Raw genomic sequence first — 18163 nt, forward strand, 5'->3', positions numbered from 1 at the left:
AATTTCTAAATGAGAACATTTTCAAGGCTAACACAGTTGTCTTTTCTTGTCTCCATTTTACCATTTTTGCAATAACATTTGACCTACCTTTGCTTCTTCCATTTGCATAATGTTTGCTTGGCAGTCAGAAATGCTGTCGTTGATGTAGTCTATATTTGCAGTTACTGATTCCATCTCCTCATTTATGTTTTGGACATTTCTATCTGCTTCACTGCCACCCCCACCCTTGATAAGCTTCTCCCTTTTCTTTGAAAGCTTATCTCTTCTTTTGGTGAGTTCTTCACGTTGCTATTTTCCACAAAGACATAATATTACAGAAAAAGGAATTAGTAAACTCTTAGAACTCTGAAGTGCCTTTTTGTTTTCATTCGTTTGCTACAGTTTAACTAATATATCATGATTCCCATGGGAAGAAGTTACACAGGTGAATACAGTAATCTATTTGCCCATGATGGCATTAATGTGTTTCTTAGTTCTTCCTAAGCACAGCCCATAGTTCAAATGTTTACTGGAGCCAAAAGTGTCTTCACTGACTGCAGTAGATTCCACCCACTTTGCCAATGCTGCCAAAACAGCAATTAATTTACAGCAAACAGACTTGCAGCGCTCCCTATTAAATACAATGATACAGCCAACAGCGCACAGAAGATCACCCACCGTAAGCAACCTGTTCATATCTGCCTCCATGTTGGAAATAGTCATCCTCTGCATGATAATATCAGTCACTCTGCGTTCCAGTAACTGCCACTTCATCCTGGCTGCCTTTGAGGAGTAAACTCTGCTTGTCACTGCTTTCCGCTGGTACTTCCTTCTGTGACACATTCAAGAGAAATATACAGCTAAGGCTGAAACAGTCCAGTTACAAATTCGAATGTGGAAATGATCAGGCTGGAATATTTTTCACAAACAACTTAAAAATTTCATGCAGAAGTTGTTGTAGGTTTTCACAGCACCAGACAGCTGCTTCTACCCAACCCCGAACTCTACTACACTCTAACATGCTGCACTTGAAGAACAGGTATCAAACAGGCATCTTTCATGATGCACTATTGAGTTCAATTGCCACATAGGTGTTGTTCCCTATTTAACAAGGAGATCTCCTTCAAATCACAGTGGAAAAGCACAAATAAACCTGATACACTGAACTGCATTTTCCAACAAGTTTTTCCATGAACTTAACACTGCTGGCATTGGACCACCAAGGTAATTTCTCTTGAAGAGCAGATTTAAAAACCCTCAAGATTTCAAAATCCAGTTTATATGACTTGTCCTTTAATGCAATTTTATATTATTATATTATTGTCTTAGACAAAGAAATCTGAAATTGCATTTGATAATGGTAAAATGCCCATTTTATGAGCATTACATGATAACTGTTTGACAATTAACAGCTCCTGCAACAGTACCTGCTAGAAATTTCAGTTCTTGTAAGAGAGTCCTAAAAAGTTTTAACCCTTACCCTGTTCCGTTTGTTGCAGTTACAGATAATGCTTGAACCCTTGCAACAGGAATTCTCATCTTCTGCTGTGCTGCTGCTCTGGAGCCATCATGCTCGCCTGACAAACTAGAACTTGCTTCCTGCATGGAATGCTCAGGCAGACTCAGCTTTCGACTCACTTTTCCTGCCACTTTATCAGACAGAGGCCTTACTTGCCGACGAAGGGCTGTGACCTGGAACACAGTGCAAAGACACAATTAATTCTCCCAAAACTAAATTACACCAATAAAACATCATTCTGTTTTCAAAGATGCATTGGTGTTTTACCACAGTACCTCTTCAGTTTTGCGACGTAAGATAACTTCTTGGTTTCTTTTCTGCGCTTCCAGAAGCTTGAGCTGATGCTGTGAAAAAACAGAAGCAGCATATGATTTTTTTTTTCCATTCTCTCTCACAAGGACTGCATTGTATAAAAAACAAAAAAAAGACCTCTACACATTAATACAAATCTGCAAAATTGCTGTGACATGAAGACTCAAGTCATGATTGTTTCTTGATCTTCCTAGTGCAGAACAAAAATAAGTGCTTCACTGCATCAATTCTATCAAAAACAGTAATTCCATGCAAGCAAGGTGGTAGCAACAACTTTGTGAAGATTCAGTAATCACTAATTCACTGATAACTCATATATCAATTCATTGATATACATACTCAGTAAGCACAACAGGAAATAGAAAATTTATCACCTGAAGCTAGGAACTGTATTTGCATGGAAGTCAAACCAAATTTTGTGCATTTTCACTGGTGCAAATATACAGGTACATGCCTGCCTCAGTGAATGCATATACACAGTGTGTGCCTGCAAGCAGAGGCACATCATAATGACACATGCTTATTCCAAATGAAAGTTCTTTTATCTGTCAAATCACCTCTCGTTTGCGTTGCTCCTTTTTCAGCTGTGCAATCTCTCTATTTCTTCTAGATTCAGTCATTCTAGCTTTCTCCTGCTCTTCTTTCATTTGTTTCATCAAGCGAACCTATAAAGAAGTCATCACTTAGAAAGTTGCTCACACTGAAGTGCTGCTCCCTGCCCCCAACCATGTAGAGTTTTCTCTTCAAATTGCCATTTCCCACTATATTATATGCTTTTAGCCATTTAGGCTTCCATCTAATGTCGTCTTCACTCAGTGCTGAATAACAGCTAATAAGCTGTGCAAGCTTATGCATGTTTGATACTTTAATTTCTGTTCATTAAACCTAAAAGCTGCCCGTCTCCCCAAGAACAGCCTGGTGCTCACATCTCTTCTGTTTTAAGCAGATAACAGCAAGAAGAGAGTTACCAGATAGATGGACGCACAGGAGATTTCAGCCCAATTTTCAGTAAACATTCATTGTGCAACACTTCAATTTACTGAAATATACCTTGGTTTTCTTCATCTCTGTCACCTCCTGCTGCAGTTTCTTCAGCTGCTTTTCATATTGAGACTGATTTTTAAGCAATCGTGCATGTTCCTTTTGTGCTGTTTGAAGTCTCTGCAGCTCTTTATTCATGGCTTGGAGTTTCTTTTCATATTCTGACTTGATTTTTTTTGCCTTTTCTTCTGAATAGGTCTCTACAGAACCTAGAGTAAAAGGAAATTCTTAATCTGCTTTTGTTCAGGGTACTTTTACTTTGCCAGCCACAGCAGGTAACTACTTCCTCTGCTCTAGCATTGCTACAGTATTGCTCTGCAATACCTTTAAAACAGCCTAATTTCTCTCTAGTTTCTGCCACCTGCACTGCTTTGAACTTTCCACCTCATATACATTCTGGGATAAGATATCAACTACTAACACTTTGCTCTGACTTCTTTGCAACAAATCTGAGCACCTGAAAGCACAAATACACACATTCACATATATGTACACAGGAGTATAACAACACTCCTAAAAGCCATCAAGCCTAGCATTCCTCTTCTGACACTGATCAACAGGAAAGGTCTAAGGAATAACAGGGGAACAGCAAAAGCTTAGACAGTGTATAACCGTAAAGCATATATGTTTAAAAAATAAAAACAAACAAAATACTTTCCACAACACTCCCAAAGTTCAGTTATTTGTGGCTTGGGACTCTTGAATTATAGATAGTTTGTCATCTCAATACTAATACATATTCAAAAAGGTTTGGTGAGTAAACACCTCTGAAAGGTGTGTTTCACCGATTCTTGTTCTTATTCTCATGCAAATAAAAAGAAAGTGGGGAGGAAAGAACATGAAAAAAACCTTTAATCAGGAACTATCTCCAGGATTATGAGAGCTCTTAGAAAACTGAAAATGCTTATTCACCCAAATCAAATACCTGTCAGTAGCAATATATTTCAAAAAATTCTTCTCTCAATTCTAGAGAAACTAGAATGAATAAAGAATGATTCACTGGCATTATGGGTACAAAACATACTTCTGTTTTCCGCAATTTCTCATCAAATTTGAAAATAAGAGAAGTAGAAAATGGTTCAACAGCTTATACAAGACCAATGATTTTGTACTTCTTACCCAAGTTTTGAAGAACCTGATCTCTTTCAAGCTGAGTGTCTCGAATTTTATGTTGTAGCATCATTAGTTTCTCTTCATACTGTTTTTTCAGTGTTTGCAACCTTCGCTGGCTGTTTTCTAGCTCATCTATCAGTTTCTGCTTAATGGCTATTTCACAGGTGATATTTGCCAGGTCAGCTTGATAATTTTCTAAAATAAAAAGATTTCTGTTAAAGTAAAGCAAGGACCATGTGAATACAGATAACCCTTGCAATCTTAGGGTCACTGTTAATACATATTGTGCACGGGAGAATTCCACACAAATCACAAGAACCTGGCCTCTGGTCAATTTCAAAACTCAGACAGGGACACTTGATCAGCTGTCTATTACATGTTTTAAGCATCATAACAAAAAAAAAGTAATTCACAGAACATGCTCTTCACAAAGAATTACACACAGATGGTTGACAATACACTTTCTTGCCTACCAAGACCTGAGGTTTGACAGATATTATTTGCAAAACTCTACAGAATATTGCGCTGGCATCACCTTTTTCATCAGAGTCAGAATCTGATTCATCTGAGCTTTCAACAACTTCCATATCATCTTCATCCTCATCATCCTCCTCTTCTTCCTCATCATGATCACTGACTTCCTGAATTTCCTCCTGCAAAACAAACAGACATTAATTAAAGCACCCCCACACTTTTCCGTGCCTCAATCATTTTTGACTACCACTGTGAAGCTGCAGTATTCACCTAGCGCATTCCTAATTTTCTTTCTATAACATTGTAAATCTTTAAACAGACAATGAACAAATAAACCAAACACTTATAAATACTTACTCCCTCCAATTCATTATTCTCTCTCTCTGAAGTGCCTTTTTCATCTCTTTTCTCCTGCTCGTTGTCTGTGTTATCCTCCTTAACACTAGTAGAAGAGGCAGACACAAATTATTCACAAACTGAAATGGCAGTTGTTTCCCATCCCCCAAACTAGTAAGGTGTAATTCCAAATAAAGATGAAAAACAAATTGTAGTTAGAAAAACGTAAGGTGTTGGGCATGGGTAAAATGCAACTTCCAAACTTCTGCAGATATTACAATAATGCCTAATTGCTCTTAATCTTGGTTTGCAAGGCAATAGCAATGATCAACACACTGTTCTAGTATACTGCACAACTGGGACAATCAGAATACACATCTCCATATACTACAGCAGAGCTCATTTTGCATGGAAGTTGCAGTGTACCCAGAGTAGCTTTTACAAAAGAATAAAAGAATATTGTGTGCAAGTACAATGTACATTACGGGTATTCCTACGCTTTCAAGCTATAACAGAACCTACTGTACTTAGAATAGTCTTAAAATTTATGTATAAACCTTAAACAATATCCTAATTTATTGTAATATAATTTATACTCTTTTGATTAGTTATCTACTTTGACATAAAGTGAATGCTCAAAATAGTCTGATACAACAACAAAAAGGGTTTACAGCAGGGTTTTTTTTGTTTTTGCTCTAAACATTTGGTGTATTACCCATTAGGCAAGTTTTAACATTTTAAGTGAACGTTTAAAACATCACATGCAAATATAAAACAAAAAAATCAATGGCACTCTGCAAATTGTCACAGACCGGGTATCCGTCCCTCTAGTGCTACACATACAAAACCCAAAGTTCCAATGGATGGGAAGTTGTGACAGAATAGAGCTAGGCACCATAGGGGGTACCAATAAAAAAATGTAGTTAGGACTGCATAATGTGGAATCCACCTCAACTAACATCAGCTGCATAAAAGTTTGGCAAGTTGTGCTATCACTGATGAGGCACAGAAGGTAGAAATGCACATCTTCCTCCACTGATCCCAAGAGGAGCTCAGATTCACAATCAAACTCTTGGGCAAATCCAATGTTCAGTGCAGTGACAAGAAATATACAGTAGATTTGAGACACTATGATTTGGTAAGTGACAACTTTAAAACAGAGCTTGAATCTAAAAAGTGCCTGTTGAGTAACACACTGCTGGGTACACGTGATTTTCTGTTGTATTACTTTTTAATCTGTTCAATGCTAACTGATTCCCTTCTGACCCACTCATTACCAGTTATGAGCTGACCATGCACAAGGCAGAAAGCTTTTGTTTGGACCATCTGAATCCATGCAGCAGCTGGGTATGCTGGAATTTAAAAATCTAACCAGATTTGTACATAAAAAAATGCCTAACGGGGAACAGTGTGTCATATGATCTCATTTCCACAGATTCTCCTCTCCCTCAAACCAGAACATGTTCTAGGTTGGTTATTAAGCCTAAAAGATAATGGATCTTAGCTGCAATCCTCATGCAAATTGAGGCAAACCCCCAGTTACCCTTCCACTTAGTAGAGAACTAATCACTACAGAGAATCTGTGTTCTGCCTAAGAAAGGGGAGAGACAGGAAGAAGGAGAGCCAGCAGCTCTCCCAGATAGACCTGTACTGTTTAATGTGTATGCTACTGGATTCACATCATCTGCATCAATTCAGTGGGTGAGTGGATCAAAGTAGACAGCAGAAAAATAAAAACACCTTTAGTTTCACTTTTAATCATAATATAGATCTCTTTTTAGAGCCCTCAGCTTAACTGCTCTCTGTGAATGACTATTCATCTACTGGTTTGGCTGAAACAGAATGGGAGGAATGATCAAGGCTTTCATCACATGTTTTCAGAAACCAAAGCAGCAGACTTGACTGAGGTGTGATGGTCCAAGACACTCTTGATCTCACATGCCAAAATTATTATTGTCATATACTGCCTGCTAGAAATTTCATACTATATATGCTACTGCACCTTCCTCCTGCCTTTCATTTCTCTTAGGCCACGCAAGAAAGAAAACAATTAATTCAACAGGAATTCCCAAAGGTGCCACCTCCCCACAAAAGCTTGCTCAACAATGTGTAACTCCAGAGCCAACCTCAATTCCACAACAGAGGCTTCTTCCAGTTAAAACACTAGCTGAAAGTGAAAACCCAGGAAAGAATTCTGAAAATTAACTACTCCTGAAGTACCTATGAATCTGCCCAACTTCTTTTCATGTATGACAACCAGTTAATTGAAATGACAGGTAATTAAAAACCTGGGAAATATTCCAACCTTCTTTCTTCTTGACTGCTTTCCTCAAGTTTCTGTAGCCTTCAAAAGCACGAGGTACAGTATTGGAAGGCCAAGCCAATGAAGGACAAAACAGACAGTGAAAAGCAAAAGTGATAAGAAGGTAAAAAAATGATATATATGAGCTTGAGGAGTTTAAAATGAAATTTTAGAAGATACCATCAAGAGACAACAAGTAGTAAAAAGGCAATACATCCTGGACAGTTGGAAAGTAAACAGAAAACAAAAAAGAAGCATGTGTAGGTTAACTAATTTGCCACTGATAACAAGTAAATTCAAGTTACACTAAGGGAGAAATTTTAGACAGTATATTTAACTTTGAGAATTATTTCTAATAATGGATTAAGAAAATATCTCAATTCTAGAAAAGCTTTCTCCTCTTTCCCCACTTAAAACTGGCAGGTAAAATACTGAAAATTGCAAATACTCCCACTGACCCAAAGTTATATACTCTCAGAAACATATCAGGAAAAAAAACAATCCACTAGCTTTAAATATGCTGACAACATATTGTAATATAAAGTAGGAATACAAAACCTTTAGTATTAATATCCTAAATAACATATTCTGAATATAATTAATAAAAAAAAAAATCTTCAAACTGCATTCATGGTTTTGTTTGGGTTTTGTTGTCTGTTTTTAAATAAAAAGTAGAAAACTGCAGCTTATTTTTCTGGGATTCAGAAAGTACATGTGAATAATTTTTTGTTATTTTTTAAAAAACTAACAAAAAACATGCACCAGAAGCAATGAGATGGACAAAATATTAGTATTTCTGCCTGCATTTTTCCCTCTTGAATAAATGTGGATTTATCAGTAAAAAAAGTCCGCATGACATATATAAGCACAGAGATGGCTTAAAATTCATCAACTACTGAAATTCCTCATTTCCCATTATGACAAAGTTTCAAGCAAGAGCTTTTGCTGCCTTTTCACCTTGTACTGCCTACCACCTTCCTTTGGTATCAGCTAGGAGCTAGCAAGCTGATCTCCATGTAACTTTCATCACTAATTTAGTTTCATTAAGGTTAGGGGAGTCAAAAGAAAACAGAAATGGTTACCAGGTTATAAGGCTGACTAACAACTGAAAGGAATGTGGAAGATTTGCTCAGGGGCTTCTAGTGGGTAAGTCACATTAAGTTACACTGTGGGATACTCCAATCAGCAGGCAAAATATTACTGCTGTGTAAACTGTTTCCAATAAACTTTATGACAGGTGCTTATTAAGGCTACAAGTATTTAACACTACATACCTGCTGCTCATTCAGAACCTTGCTCTTAGACCCTCAGGCTACCTCACAAAAATCTAAATAAGTTGTATGTATTCAAAACTATGCACCTTTTGTAATACTGACCCATACCCAGGAAACAAAAGACCAAGAAAGGCAACAGATGGGGCAAAACCAATAGCTAGGCTTACCAATCCCATTTAAATTAAAAAATGCTAGTTAGACAACTTTAAAAGAACGCTAACACTAAAAAGAAATTGTAGAGTAAATGCAACTAAATGGCTGTAGAAGACAAAATTATAACAAAGAATCCTCATCAAACTGCAGGGCGAAGTGTCTGTGCATTACATTCATGTACACACCGCCAATTCCTGAAATTTAAATAGAATAAAAATTCAGTGATATAACCTTAACACAGACTTTTCACTAACTGGATAGAAGCACTCTGCAGATAGCAAGAATGACAATCCCTCAAATTCTAACATTTCTTAGCATCTAAGGAAATTCCCTCCCAACACATGCACCTCAGAAATTTCTAAGTATTTATTACAAAGCAGTCTGTAGATAGGCCAGTAGAGAGATTCAAACCTTAGCAGCACTTTGAAGAGTATGACCCCATTTTACAGAACACAAGGCAAACTTTAAGATGGAGCCATCAAGAGGCCTCTTCCAACTTTAACTTTTCTACAGCTCTCTAATTCTATAATGCTAGGATTCAAAACTGATCTCAAAAATAATTTATGCTAAGTAGTCCCTACTTTCAGATCAGACTACTTGGCTGTCCCATCACAATATTATTTTCTTGGTGTGAGAAAGTATGACTGGCTTTCAAAAAAACAAAACAAAAGCAAACCACAAAACACAACCTAACAACTGAGGCTCTATCTAAGCATGTAGCTAAATGCATGCTTGATTTTAAAATGTGTTAAGAAATACAAAATCTAATCTCTTTGTTCGTACACTTACAGTTAAAGGACATACTGAAGTGCTTGGCTGAAGAGAGAACAGAATATTCTAATGATTTTATTTAATACTTCCATCTACCCCTCAAGTTCCTATAAAAATGAGACAAAATCTATCAAAATCCCCATAAAAGCTTCCTGAAAAATTATATGCAAAGAATCTAGTTGTACTTAAAATGACTGTTCTCCAAAAGCATCAGACATTTGTGTGGTGAATGGATTTATAGATATAGGATCTAAAATTAAAGATACAACTGATCCTCATCTACTTTATACTTTGACTATTTCAAGCTTAAACTGTTATAGCTTTACTCTGAACTTGTAGAAGTCTGAAGGACCATTATTAAAAAGAGTAACAGATTAGAAGCATGGAAAATTTCAACTAAAACTGAGAGATTTCTAATGGACGCAAAATCTCCGAGTACACAAAGCCTTGCTGTGCTAACTGCTATCTAAACAGGCATTTTTGTCAATTTCTATGAGGATTTTAGTAGATGAGAAGTTGGACAGCAAAAAGCCAGCAAAGCATAATGTTGCAGAGAATTAGGAAACCCCAACTCAAAAAAACATTCATAGCAGCAAAAGATAAAGCAAAAGAAGCCATTTCAATAGCTACCAAAGAATCCCCAGCTATTCAGAGTATCTTTTCTTCAGAAAGCTGTTTCAGTTTTGATATAGAGTTAAAAGAAATTTTATCATTTTTTCAAGCTTCTGTTGAATTTCAGGTGCATTTTAGAAGAAATTTTTAAAAACATCAAAATTTAGAGAGAGCACCTGTGCTTTTATCATTGTGCATAATTACATAGAAAAGTTCATTACAAAGGAGACACTCAATCTACAAATACTGCAGACTTCACTGGAAGAAAAGATGCAAAAGAAAAACTGTAACTTCAACATGTAAAGGGTTTTCAACATGTAAAAGGGTTTGAAGGAACAGCAGTTTAGGGTCCAGACCCACAAAAAAAGTCTTTTTAAGTCTCAGTAATTAAAAAAAAATATGCCTTTTTACTAAGAAAGAGAAAACAAATAGCATTATAATTCATACACCACCTCTTTTTCTTTTTCCTTTCTTTTTTTTTCAGCTTTTCTAGATCTTTCTTGGCTATATCTAGAATTTCCATTGTCTCCTTCTCTGAGGAAAGCATGGAAGCAGAAAATGCTGATGGTCCACCAAAGTACGTGGCTCTCGATGAGGCTCTTGACAAGTTGCGTCGAAGATTTTCATTCACTGCTTCACTTTCCAATAATTTTGCTCTTAATAAAAGACAAAACAAGGAAGAATTGTAGACCATTAATTACAACTATTGCCAGTACATGAGGTGTACACTCTTTTCCTCTGTAACTTCAGTGCATTACATTCTGTCTAAAAAGAAACTACAAACCAAGGTGAAGTCTGAAAAAATACAATGCAGTAAATTCCTTTAAAACACCATTTGAGACAATGGTTATATATGTTGCATATATAACCTTGACAGAATACATGAAAATACATCTGTATGAACATACACACAGACATATATATACAGATACATACCTGAACATATTTTATGAGTATAGATAGTATATGAAAGCTACAGAAAAGCTCCAATATAAACTGAGGATAGGCCAGATATTTTTTGCTTGGTATATGTCCAATAGATAAATAAAAATATCTAAAATATTTAAGAGATTTTGAATTTTAAAAGGAAGTTTTTAAAAAAAATTTAACAAGTAATTTCTCAGTGCTATCATTTTTATACAAGGTTAAAAATTATAAAAGAATTGTTCTAAGTTTTACTGTCCTTGTGCAACAATATTAAGTTATCACCATAATTTAGGCAACATCTTACTCTCATTTCTATTGTCAGTTTGATCTCTAACATTTTACATTTTTGTGTCCAAGAGCAACACCAGATGATCTTAGAAGCTAAAGGACCACTCTCCTAAAGTAATCCCCACACAGGAAAACAGCTGAAGTATTGCTAACACTTCTATTATTTTTTTTTAATAAAAATTGTCCAAATACATATAATGCAAATACCTGAGATCTTCAATTTCCTTGATATAGTTATGAATCATGTTGCTAATTTCTTCATTTCCTTCCCCTTTGAAGGACAGAGAGAAAAGGGGAATGAGGGAAGAGAAAGATTAAGGGTGGCAACAGTATAAGTATCTGAATATAGCTACTAGGCACAAGGTACCAGCAAAGGGAAAGAGTCACATGGGCTACACATGTAAATCTTAACTTATTTGTAAAATAGTTTTCCTTCTTAAACTGAATTAAATTTTTTGTTCCTCTCTCATGTGATCACCATATGACTACCAGTAACTTGTTTTCTGTATTAGTGCATTTTAACAATGCTTTAATCAAAATTACTCATCTGGAGTTTAATTTGGAGTCAAATTTACTTGGTCTGGTTGTTAAACCACTACAGGGCTAAGCATACAAATAATTCCTACACAAAAATATTGTTTCGTATTTCCTGTTGTTCACATTTCTAAATGGATGGTCAAATCAGGGTAACAAACTGTTTCTATTATTAAAAGAAGACTCCAGAAACAGAAGAAGTAATCATATGGGGGCCTATCCCTGCCAAAGGAGGTCCTACAGTGCTAATAAAAAGGTATCATTTCATTTCAAGGGATCAATGAAGCAAGAACATATAATTAATTTAAGTTCATGAACTTATGAAGCAGTTTATGCACATTCACAGCATACCTGTCCTGGCTAGCACTTGGTTGGCCTGATCACTCATAAGCTGCGTTATTCTGGCTCTAAGAGCATCGATAGTCTCTTGCATTGCTTTAATTCTAACACGCAGGTTGTTGTTTTCTGTTTGCAGCATTGCATTCTCATGGAACATGTCATTGATGCTTTCAACGCCTTCTTCATCTATAATCCTTTTACCCTTCAAGAAAGTAAAAATATTTTATTAGTTAGTCAATAACTAATAATGAGTTATATTTTGTTAGTTAAGGCTGACCTACACTTAAAAAGAATTCTAACCTAGTAAATGCAATCCACAGATGACTTAGAATTCCAAGCACACACTTGTAGCACAGGATAATCTCTCAAAGAGTTTAAAACAATGATAAAGGGATAGTTTTCAAAAGACTTAGCATCTAGGTTTTATGTAATTCCACTTTAGTCTGAAATACAAGTTCTTGAAGAGGTTAAAAAAATGAGAAGATAACTCTTTATCAAATCAGAATACTATCTCAAGAAGAGTAAAAGATGATCCTGTTTGGTAATGACCTTTATTGCTGAAAATACTGAATAAACTTCAGGAACAAACAGGCATGAGTATTTGCCTTATATACTTGAGACTGGATTTTTAAAACAAACTGGTTTAGCTGTGTAGGAAGTTTTCAAAAGCAATACACAGTAACTGTACACATTCACTTATGTACCAATCTAAGTTGTGGTTTGGTCATTTTTCATTTGGAAGTGACTTTCTCGTTGCCTTTCAAAAAGCAAATAGCACGCATCTTCAGTAAATATCATGGACATTTGCTGACAGCTCTTTTCCTTGGGGATACAATCTATGTTTTCTAAAAACATCTGGTAATCACTGGAATTAACTGTTGTTTATGCCAGGGCTGCTTTTCTAATGTTTTTAGCATATGAAGTGGAAATAGTCAACAGGAGAAAAAACCACTGTGGAATTACAAGCATTTTAAAGCAGAAAAAATCCTAAGAGGATAAACTTACGGTTTTGTATTCCATGAGTTCCATCTGTAGCCGTGCAATCTCACTGCGCAAAGCATTTATTTGTTGACTGGCCCTGTCCTGATTAACCATCACCTTGTTCTTGATGTTCCGTGCCCGGTTGGCATACTTTAACGTGTTCAAGGTTTCCATGAAGTCTCGATCTGAAGGGCTCACACACGCTATCATGAGCGTTTGACTGGAAGGCAGAAACACAGGTCAGCATTACACACCAATGTGTGTAGAAAAGAGAAAGAGCAGAGAGAAGCTAACAGGTCCTCAGGCAGAAGGTGAGACAAGAATAGCAACTTTACAGTATTTGTGAAAATATTTCTGCATCTAGCTCACTCTAAACCGTGAACCACAAAGGTCAGCAGGTGCTAAAGATGCTATGTCTTGTATCTCCCTAGCATAGAGTAGGACATGCTAGATCATTACTTGTTCCACACATGAAATTGTAAAAGCAATTAATGGGTGTTTCTAGAAACATTTCTCAAATTACATTCAGTTTGCCTAATCATACATAAACTGTGATTAAGGAATTTATAGTCAACCTAAATTCCTGGACAGTGATTTGGATCATGCAGAGTGTCTACTGTAATTCCTGAGTTGCTTACCTGCTTCATCTGAAAGATGCCCAAATGCTTACCTTACCTGTCCATACATGTCTAATGTGCCTGTTCTCTACCTCACGTTCTGAACTGGCTGAATTTTCCACTGCAAGTTATCTCCAACATAAGCCCAAAACTAGGCCTTAACCTTAGCACTCTACATCTATAACTGTATTTGTACCACATTTCATAACATCACTTCTTAGAGCAACTTTCTGCAACAAAAAGCAGCAGGACCTAAGCTCTTGGCCCAAGAGGCCTATGATCAACCATCCTCCTTTCAATTTCCTACAACATTCCCTAGCCATCCCATCATGGAATATTTTTGCAGGATGAGAACACATTCCATGCTCCAAATGAAAGATCAAGCAGACAGACCAGTAGGAACCAGTAGGACAAATGCAGAAAAAAAACCAAAACAACTTTCACTCTAACCAAGTGCTTCCATCATTCAGGTGAATGATTCATCCTTCCCTCAGTCCCTGAAGCATACTCCTTTCACATCAGGTAAGAATAGCCTAGAAGGTCCAAACCAGAAATCCATCTGCAGATTGCTCTGAAGGTGCATACATTGCCCAAATTCTCAACAGAAATGGCAAAACACCTGTATTTGATGGACTGAGTGCACTCCTGCAAGTTTTAAAGGAATTTGCTTCTCCATTGTATGTCACAACTTGGATAGTTACATTAGGAAGAGAACAGTCTCTCGGGCAAAGGAGCATTATCTGCATCAGGCAGCCTGGATTCTGATCTTCACTTTCTATAATTTCAGACTGAAACAAACAAATGAATCCCTGCAACACTCTGTGAGGCAAACAATTATATTCACCATACACACTGGGAAACGAAGCTAGAAAGAGTAACTAGCCTGGGGTTACAAAAAAATTCACTTTCAGCAACTCTTCCCCAGTTCTCACCCATATCTTTGTGTCAGCTCTCCAAACTCTTTTAGTCCTCAAGATAATGCCATGCAAGATTAGGAACAAGTTTTTTAATTCCGACATTGAGAATGCACTTACTTTTCTAAATCTCAAAGGACTGGTTGTGCCTTGTGTTCATCTTGAAAACTGAATAATTTGAACTCCAGTTTCCCATCTGAACTGTAAAATGGACTAGGGTTTTTTGATACTGTTCTACTTCCTTTATGTCACCATTTCTTTAAATTGCTCCCCCTGCTCCTGAAGTTAGGAAGGTTTTCATTTTTCATATTATACATTATAACATTCCTTTTAAAACATCAATGTTCCATATTTTTATTTGAATAATTCAAGAAATTTTAATATTGAAAGTTACAACAGTGCTGCTTCAGAACTGTTACAGCGTTATACTAAAAATAAGGATTATTGTGAGAATAGTACAGTGATACAATTTTTTCATCACTGTTAACTCAGTATTTACTACAACCTAACCCAAATCATTACTAGAAAATTTCTGTAAGTATTTGTTAAGAGAGAAACAATAATGTGGATGGTTATACCTAGGGTAGAAGTTGGAAAGCTACAGAACAGGCAAGAAATCTAAACCTGATTCTCCAGAGGAAAAAATGCATATTTGTTAAAATTTAGCTTTTTCACACATTTTGATTGCCAAAGCCCAGACAAGAAACCATTTAAAATGTGAGGGTTTTATATATAAATATATATGAACAGCAAAGTGTTGATTTGAAACATCTCAGCATGAATGTCACATAAAAAAAAACTGGGGGGAAGGAAGGCATCCACACAATTCTCATCAATCAGAAAAAAAAGACAGAAAAAATACATACAAGTATCATTAAAAACATTCTGGAGCGGCATTTGATATCTGTACATTTGTGCTGGTTTTGGCTGGGATAGAGTTAATTTTCTTCACAGCAGCTGGTTTGGATTTGTGCTGGAAACACCTACTCTGGGTCCATAATGCAGATATGTTTGAGTTGCTGCTAAGCAGGGCTTTCACAGAGTCAGGACCTTTTCTGCTGCTCAGCCAACTCCAGCAGTGGGTGCATAAGGGGTTAGGAGGGGACGCAGCTGGGACAGCTGAGCCCAACTGACCCAAGGGATATTCCATCCCATACGGAACCGTGCTCAGCATATGAAGCTAGGGCAATGAGGAGAAAGAAGGGATATTCAGAGTGACAGCATTTGTCTTCCCAAGTCACTGTAAGGCATGATGGAGCCCTGCTTTCCTGGGAATGGCTGAACACCTGGCAGCCCATGCGAATGAAGTTAATGATTTCCCTTGCTTTGCTTGCATATGCGACTTCTGCTTTAGCTAATGAAGTGTCCTTATGACAAACGCTGACTTTTCTCCCTTGTACCCTTGCGACTCTCTCCCGGGGGCAGGGAGGGAGTGTCTGCGTGGGGCTCGGCTGCCCGCCCCCACCGCACACTAACTAAACTCCGTGATTGCTCCTGAAGAACACGGGGGGGAGCCGCGGAGCTGTGGGACGCGAAAATATTTTAGAGTCAAAGTAGTATTTCTACAAAAGGTCGATTTTAGAAGAGTTTGAAAAAAAAACATTCTCACAAGCTGGTGTATTCGATAAAAAATTTAATGAAGTGCTTTTTGCATTTATTTACGGAAAGAGCTTAGCAGAGCTATGCTGTTTGATTTCTGCTGATTTGTTTGTAAATCTGGAGTTTCTTCCTCCCTTTTGCACTTTTGAAAGTTTCTAGCCCTTATTTTACTTGTTTTTTCTGGCTCTCTTTCCCTCACACTGCAGTGCTTCAACTTGTTACTAAAGCTATCTCTCTGAAGAGCATCACAACAGTTTGAGAATTTTCTTCCACGTCTCCCTACTCCTTTGTGTAGAAACTTCCTACTCTCCTAGACATAGGAGCCAGGCGTATTGAACAAGAGTACTACCTTACTAAAACATACTCAGCTGTGGTTCCTCTTATATTTGTACATGTTAGCATTACAAATACAAAATCTGTATTATTTTAATAAATTTGTTAATGTTTCCTTATATAAAGCCTTCAGAGGTCAAAGCTTCCCTTCACTGTATGTGCAGAATGTACACAAATGGATTCATACAAACAACCCTGGTGAAAGCCTACTTTTTATTAGGCTGCAATCCAACATCAGGTAACTGAACAGATGCACCATAAGCTGAGATATATGATCTCTAAAAAGATGGAAGTGACTGTGGTTAACTGACTCCAAGCTCCTGTGCATGGCAGTCAGAGCAAACAATTCACTGACATTTAAAAAACAAAGCAATAACAAAAAAAAAAAACACCTCTAAAGGAGAAACTCACCACAGCTTTAAAATATGCTGTAAACAAAACCTACCAATTGTACTATTTACAGATATTTTCATGGGAAGAACTTGCTTGAAAATTGTAACTTCTAAGTAACCTGAAGCTTCATGTCTAGTAAAATAACAATAGCACTGAAAAGAACAACACAAAAATCCTTTTTAAAATCTATCCTTTCCATTGACAGCATTATTTGCACAATTTATCTCCAGAATCTTCCTCCAACAAGACTTTTATTGTCATTTAATGCTCATTTTACTTTCTGCAGATTATGTTCTCATTTGTGCTCATTCACAATGAAATACATAAAATGTTCCAATTTTCATACCTGTTTCCCCCAAGAGAGTCTTGAAGCAGCCTTGTAAGCTTTGAATCTCTGTATGGTACATGAGTTGCCTTCTTACTTTTATCTCCCAGTGCACTTATTACATTGCCAAGTGCCAGCTATAAAACACCAAATCACGTAACACACAAGTCAGAATCAAGTCCTGTGTAGTTTTATATTAAAACACCTATAAACTGGAGTCAGCATATTGTAAGAAAATTAATATACTCATGACAGTTAGCATTAAAATATTTCTGAAGATTTCTGTATTTTACATTTTGAAATTTTTGTGTTACCAACAGTGCATCGGATGACTTACAGTCTGGTACTGAAGTGCCAAAGTGCTTAGAACAATTCATATGCACTACTGAGTACCTCATGTCAGTCACAAACTAAAGTTGGTACTTCTTAATCTAACAAACATTTGCTTTGGGTAATAATTAAAGTTGATCTCTAACAGCACCTATAATTTCTTTAAAATTAATCTTATCAATCTGCTTTAGGCTATATTTAGAATAAAATAATGGAGCATTTATATGAAGAAAAAAACCCCAGAATTTAGTACCTCTGCAGTTATAAAGAAAAAAAATGTCTGATAATGATTTGAGCATTTAAGACTTGAAATTAAAGGCTTGTAGTCCATGGCTATCCTGTTCCATTACTAAAAGGATCTAATGCGTGTTTATAAACAATCAAACATTTGGCTGTGAAATTATTTTTATGTGGAACAGCACACACTTCAGTCAAACTGAATTTGACTTTTTTGTCAAAAAATTTTGCTTTAGGTGGCGCCCTGCACTGCAAGTTCTTGCGTTGGAAATGGTGCAGCTGCCACAAGCAGATGAAGAACTGCACACACCCTGCTTGCTTTGAAGGATTTAAAGCACTTTCAATTTGTTCCACAACACTCAGGGCTGGACTTCACTGTAAATTAAAGTTTTTTGATCATATATTAGTTACATCACACTGATTTTCACCTTCATGCACTTTATGTGCTCTTTGTTAAGGA

The 18163-nt window shown here is 36.6% G+C and overlaps 1 protein-coding gene across 9 annotated transcripts in view; it reads right to left on the reverse strand.

Moving 5' to 3' along the window:
• Positions 1-18163, reverse strand: part of KIF21A (kinesin family member 21A) — an 86435-nt gene that overhangs the window by 30006 nt on the left and 38266 nt on the right. For 5 of the 9 annotated variants that reach the window (XM_053978582.1, XM_053978589.1, XM_053978588.1 and 2 more), the window contains exons 7-21: positions 17158-17273; positions 12980-13175; positions 11987-12176; positions 11309-11372; positions 10339-10542; positions 7080-7118; positions 4796-4880; positions 4500-4617; positions 3971-4159; positions 2861-3060; positions 2368-2475; positions 1774-1842; positions 1460-1671; positions 658-811; positions 88-288 (exon numbers count right to left, since the gene is read on the reverse strand). In XM_053978582.1, coding sequence (XP_053834557.1) covers positions 88-288; positions 658-811; positions 1460-1671; positions 1774-1842; positions 2368-2475; positions 2861-3060; positions 3971-4159; positions 4500-4617; positions 4796-4880; positions 7080-7118; positions 10339-10542; positions 11309-11372; positions 11987-12176; positions 12980-13175; positions 17158-17273 — 2145 coding nt within the window. The remainder of the gene's footprint in view (positions 1-87; positions 289-657; positions 812-1459; positions 1672-1773; positions 1843-2367; positions 2476-2860; positions 3061-3970; positions 4160-4499; positions 4618-4795; positions 4881-7079; positions 7119-10338; positions 10543-11308; positions 11373-11986; positions 12177-12979; positions 13176-17157; positions 17274-18163) is intronic. The other 4 variants (XM_053978587.1, XM_053978586.1, XM_053978590.1 and 1 more) reach the window with 1 other exon arrangement.

Source organism: Vidua macroura, chromosome 5 (genome assembly GCF_024509145.1).
Source record: "Vidua macroura isolate BioBank_ID:100142 chromosome 5, ASM2450914v1, whole genome shotgun sequence".
In the NCBI taxonomy this organism is placed as follows: domain Eukaryota; kingdom Metazoa; phylum Chordata; class Aves; order Passeriformes; family Viduidae; genus Vidua; species Vidua macroura.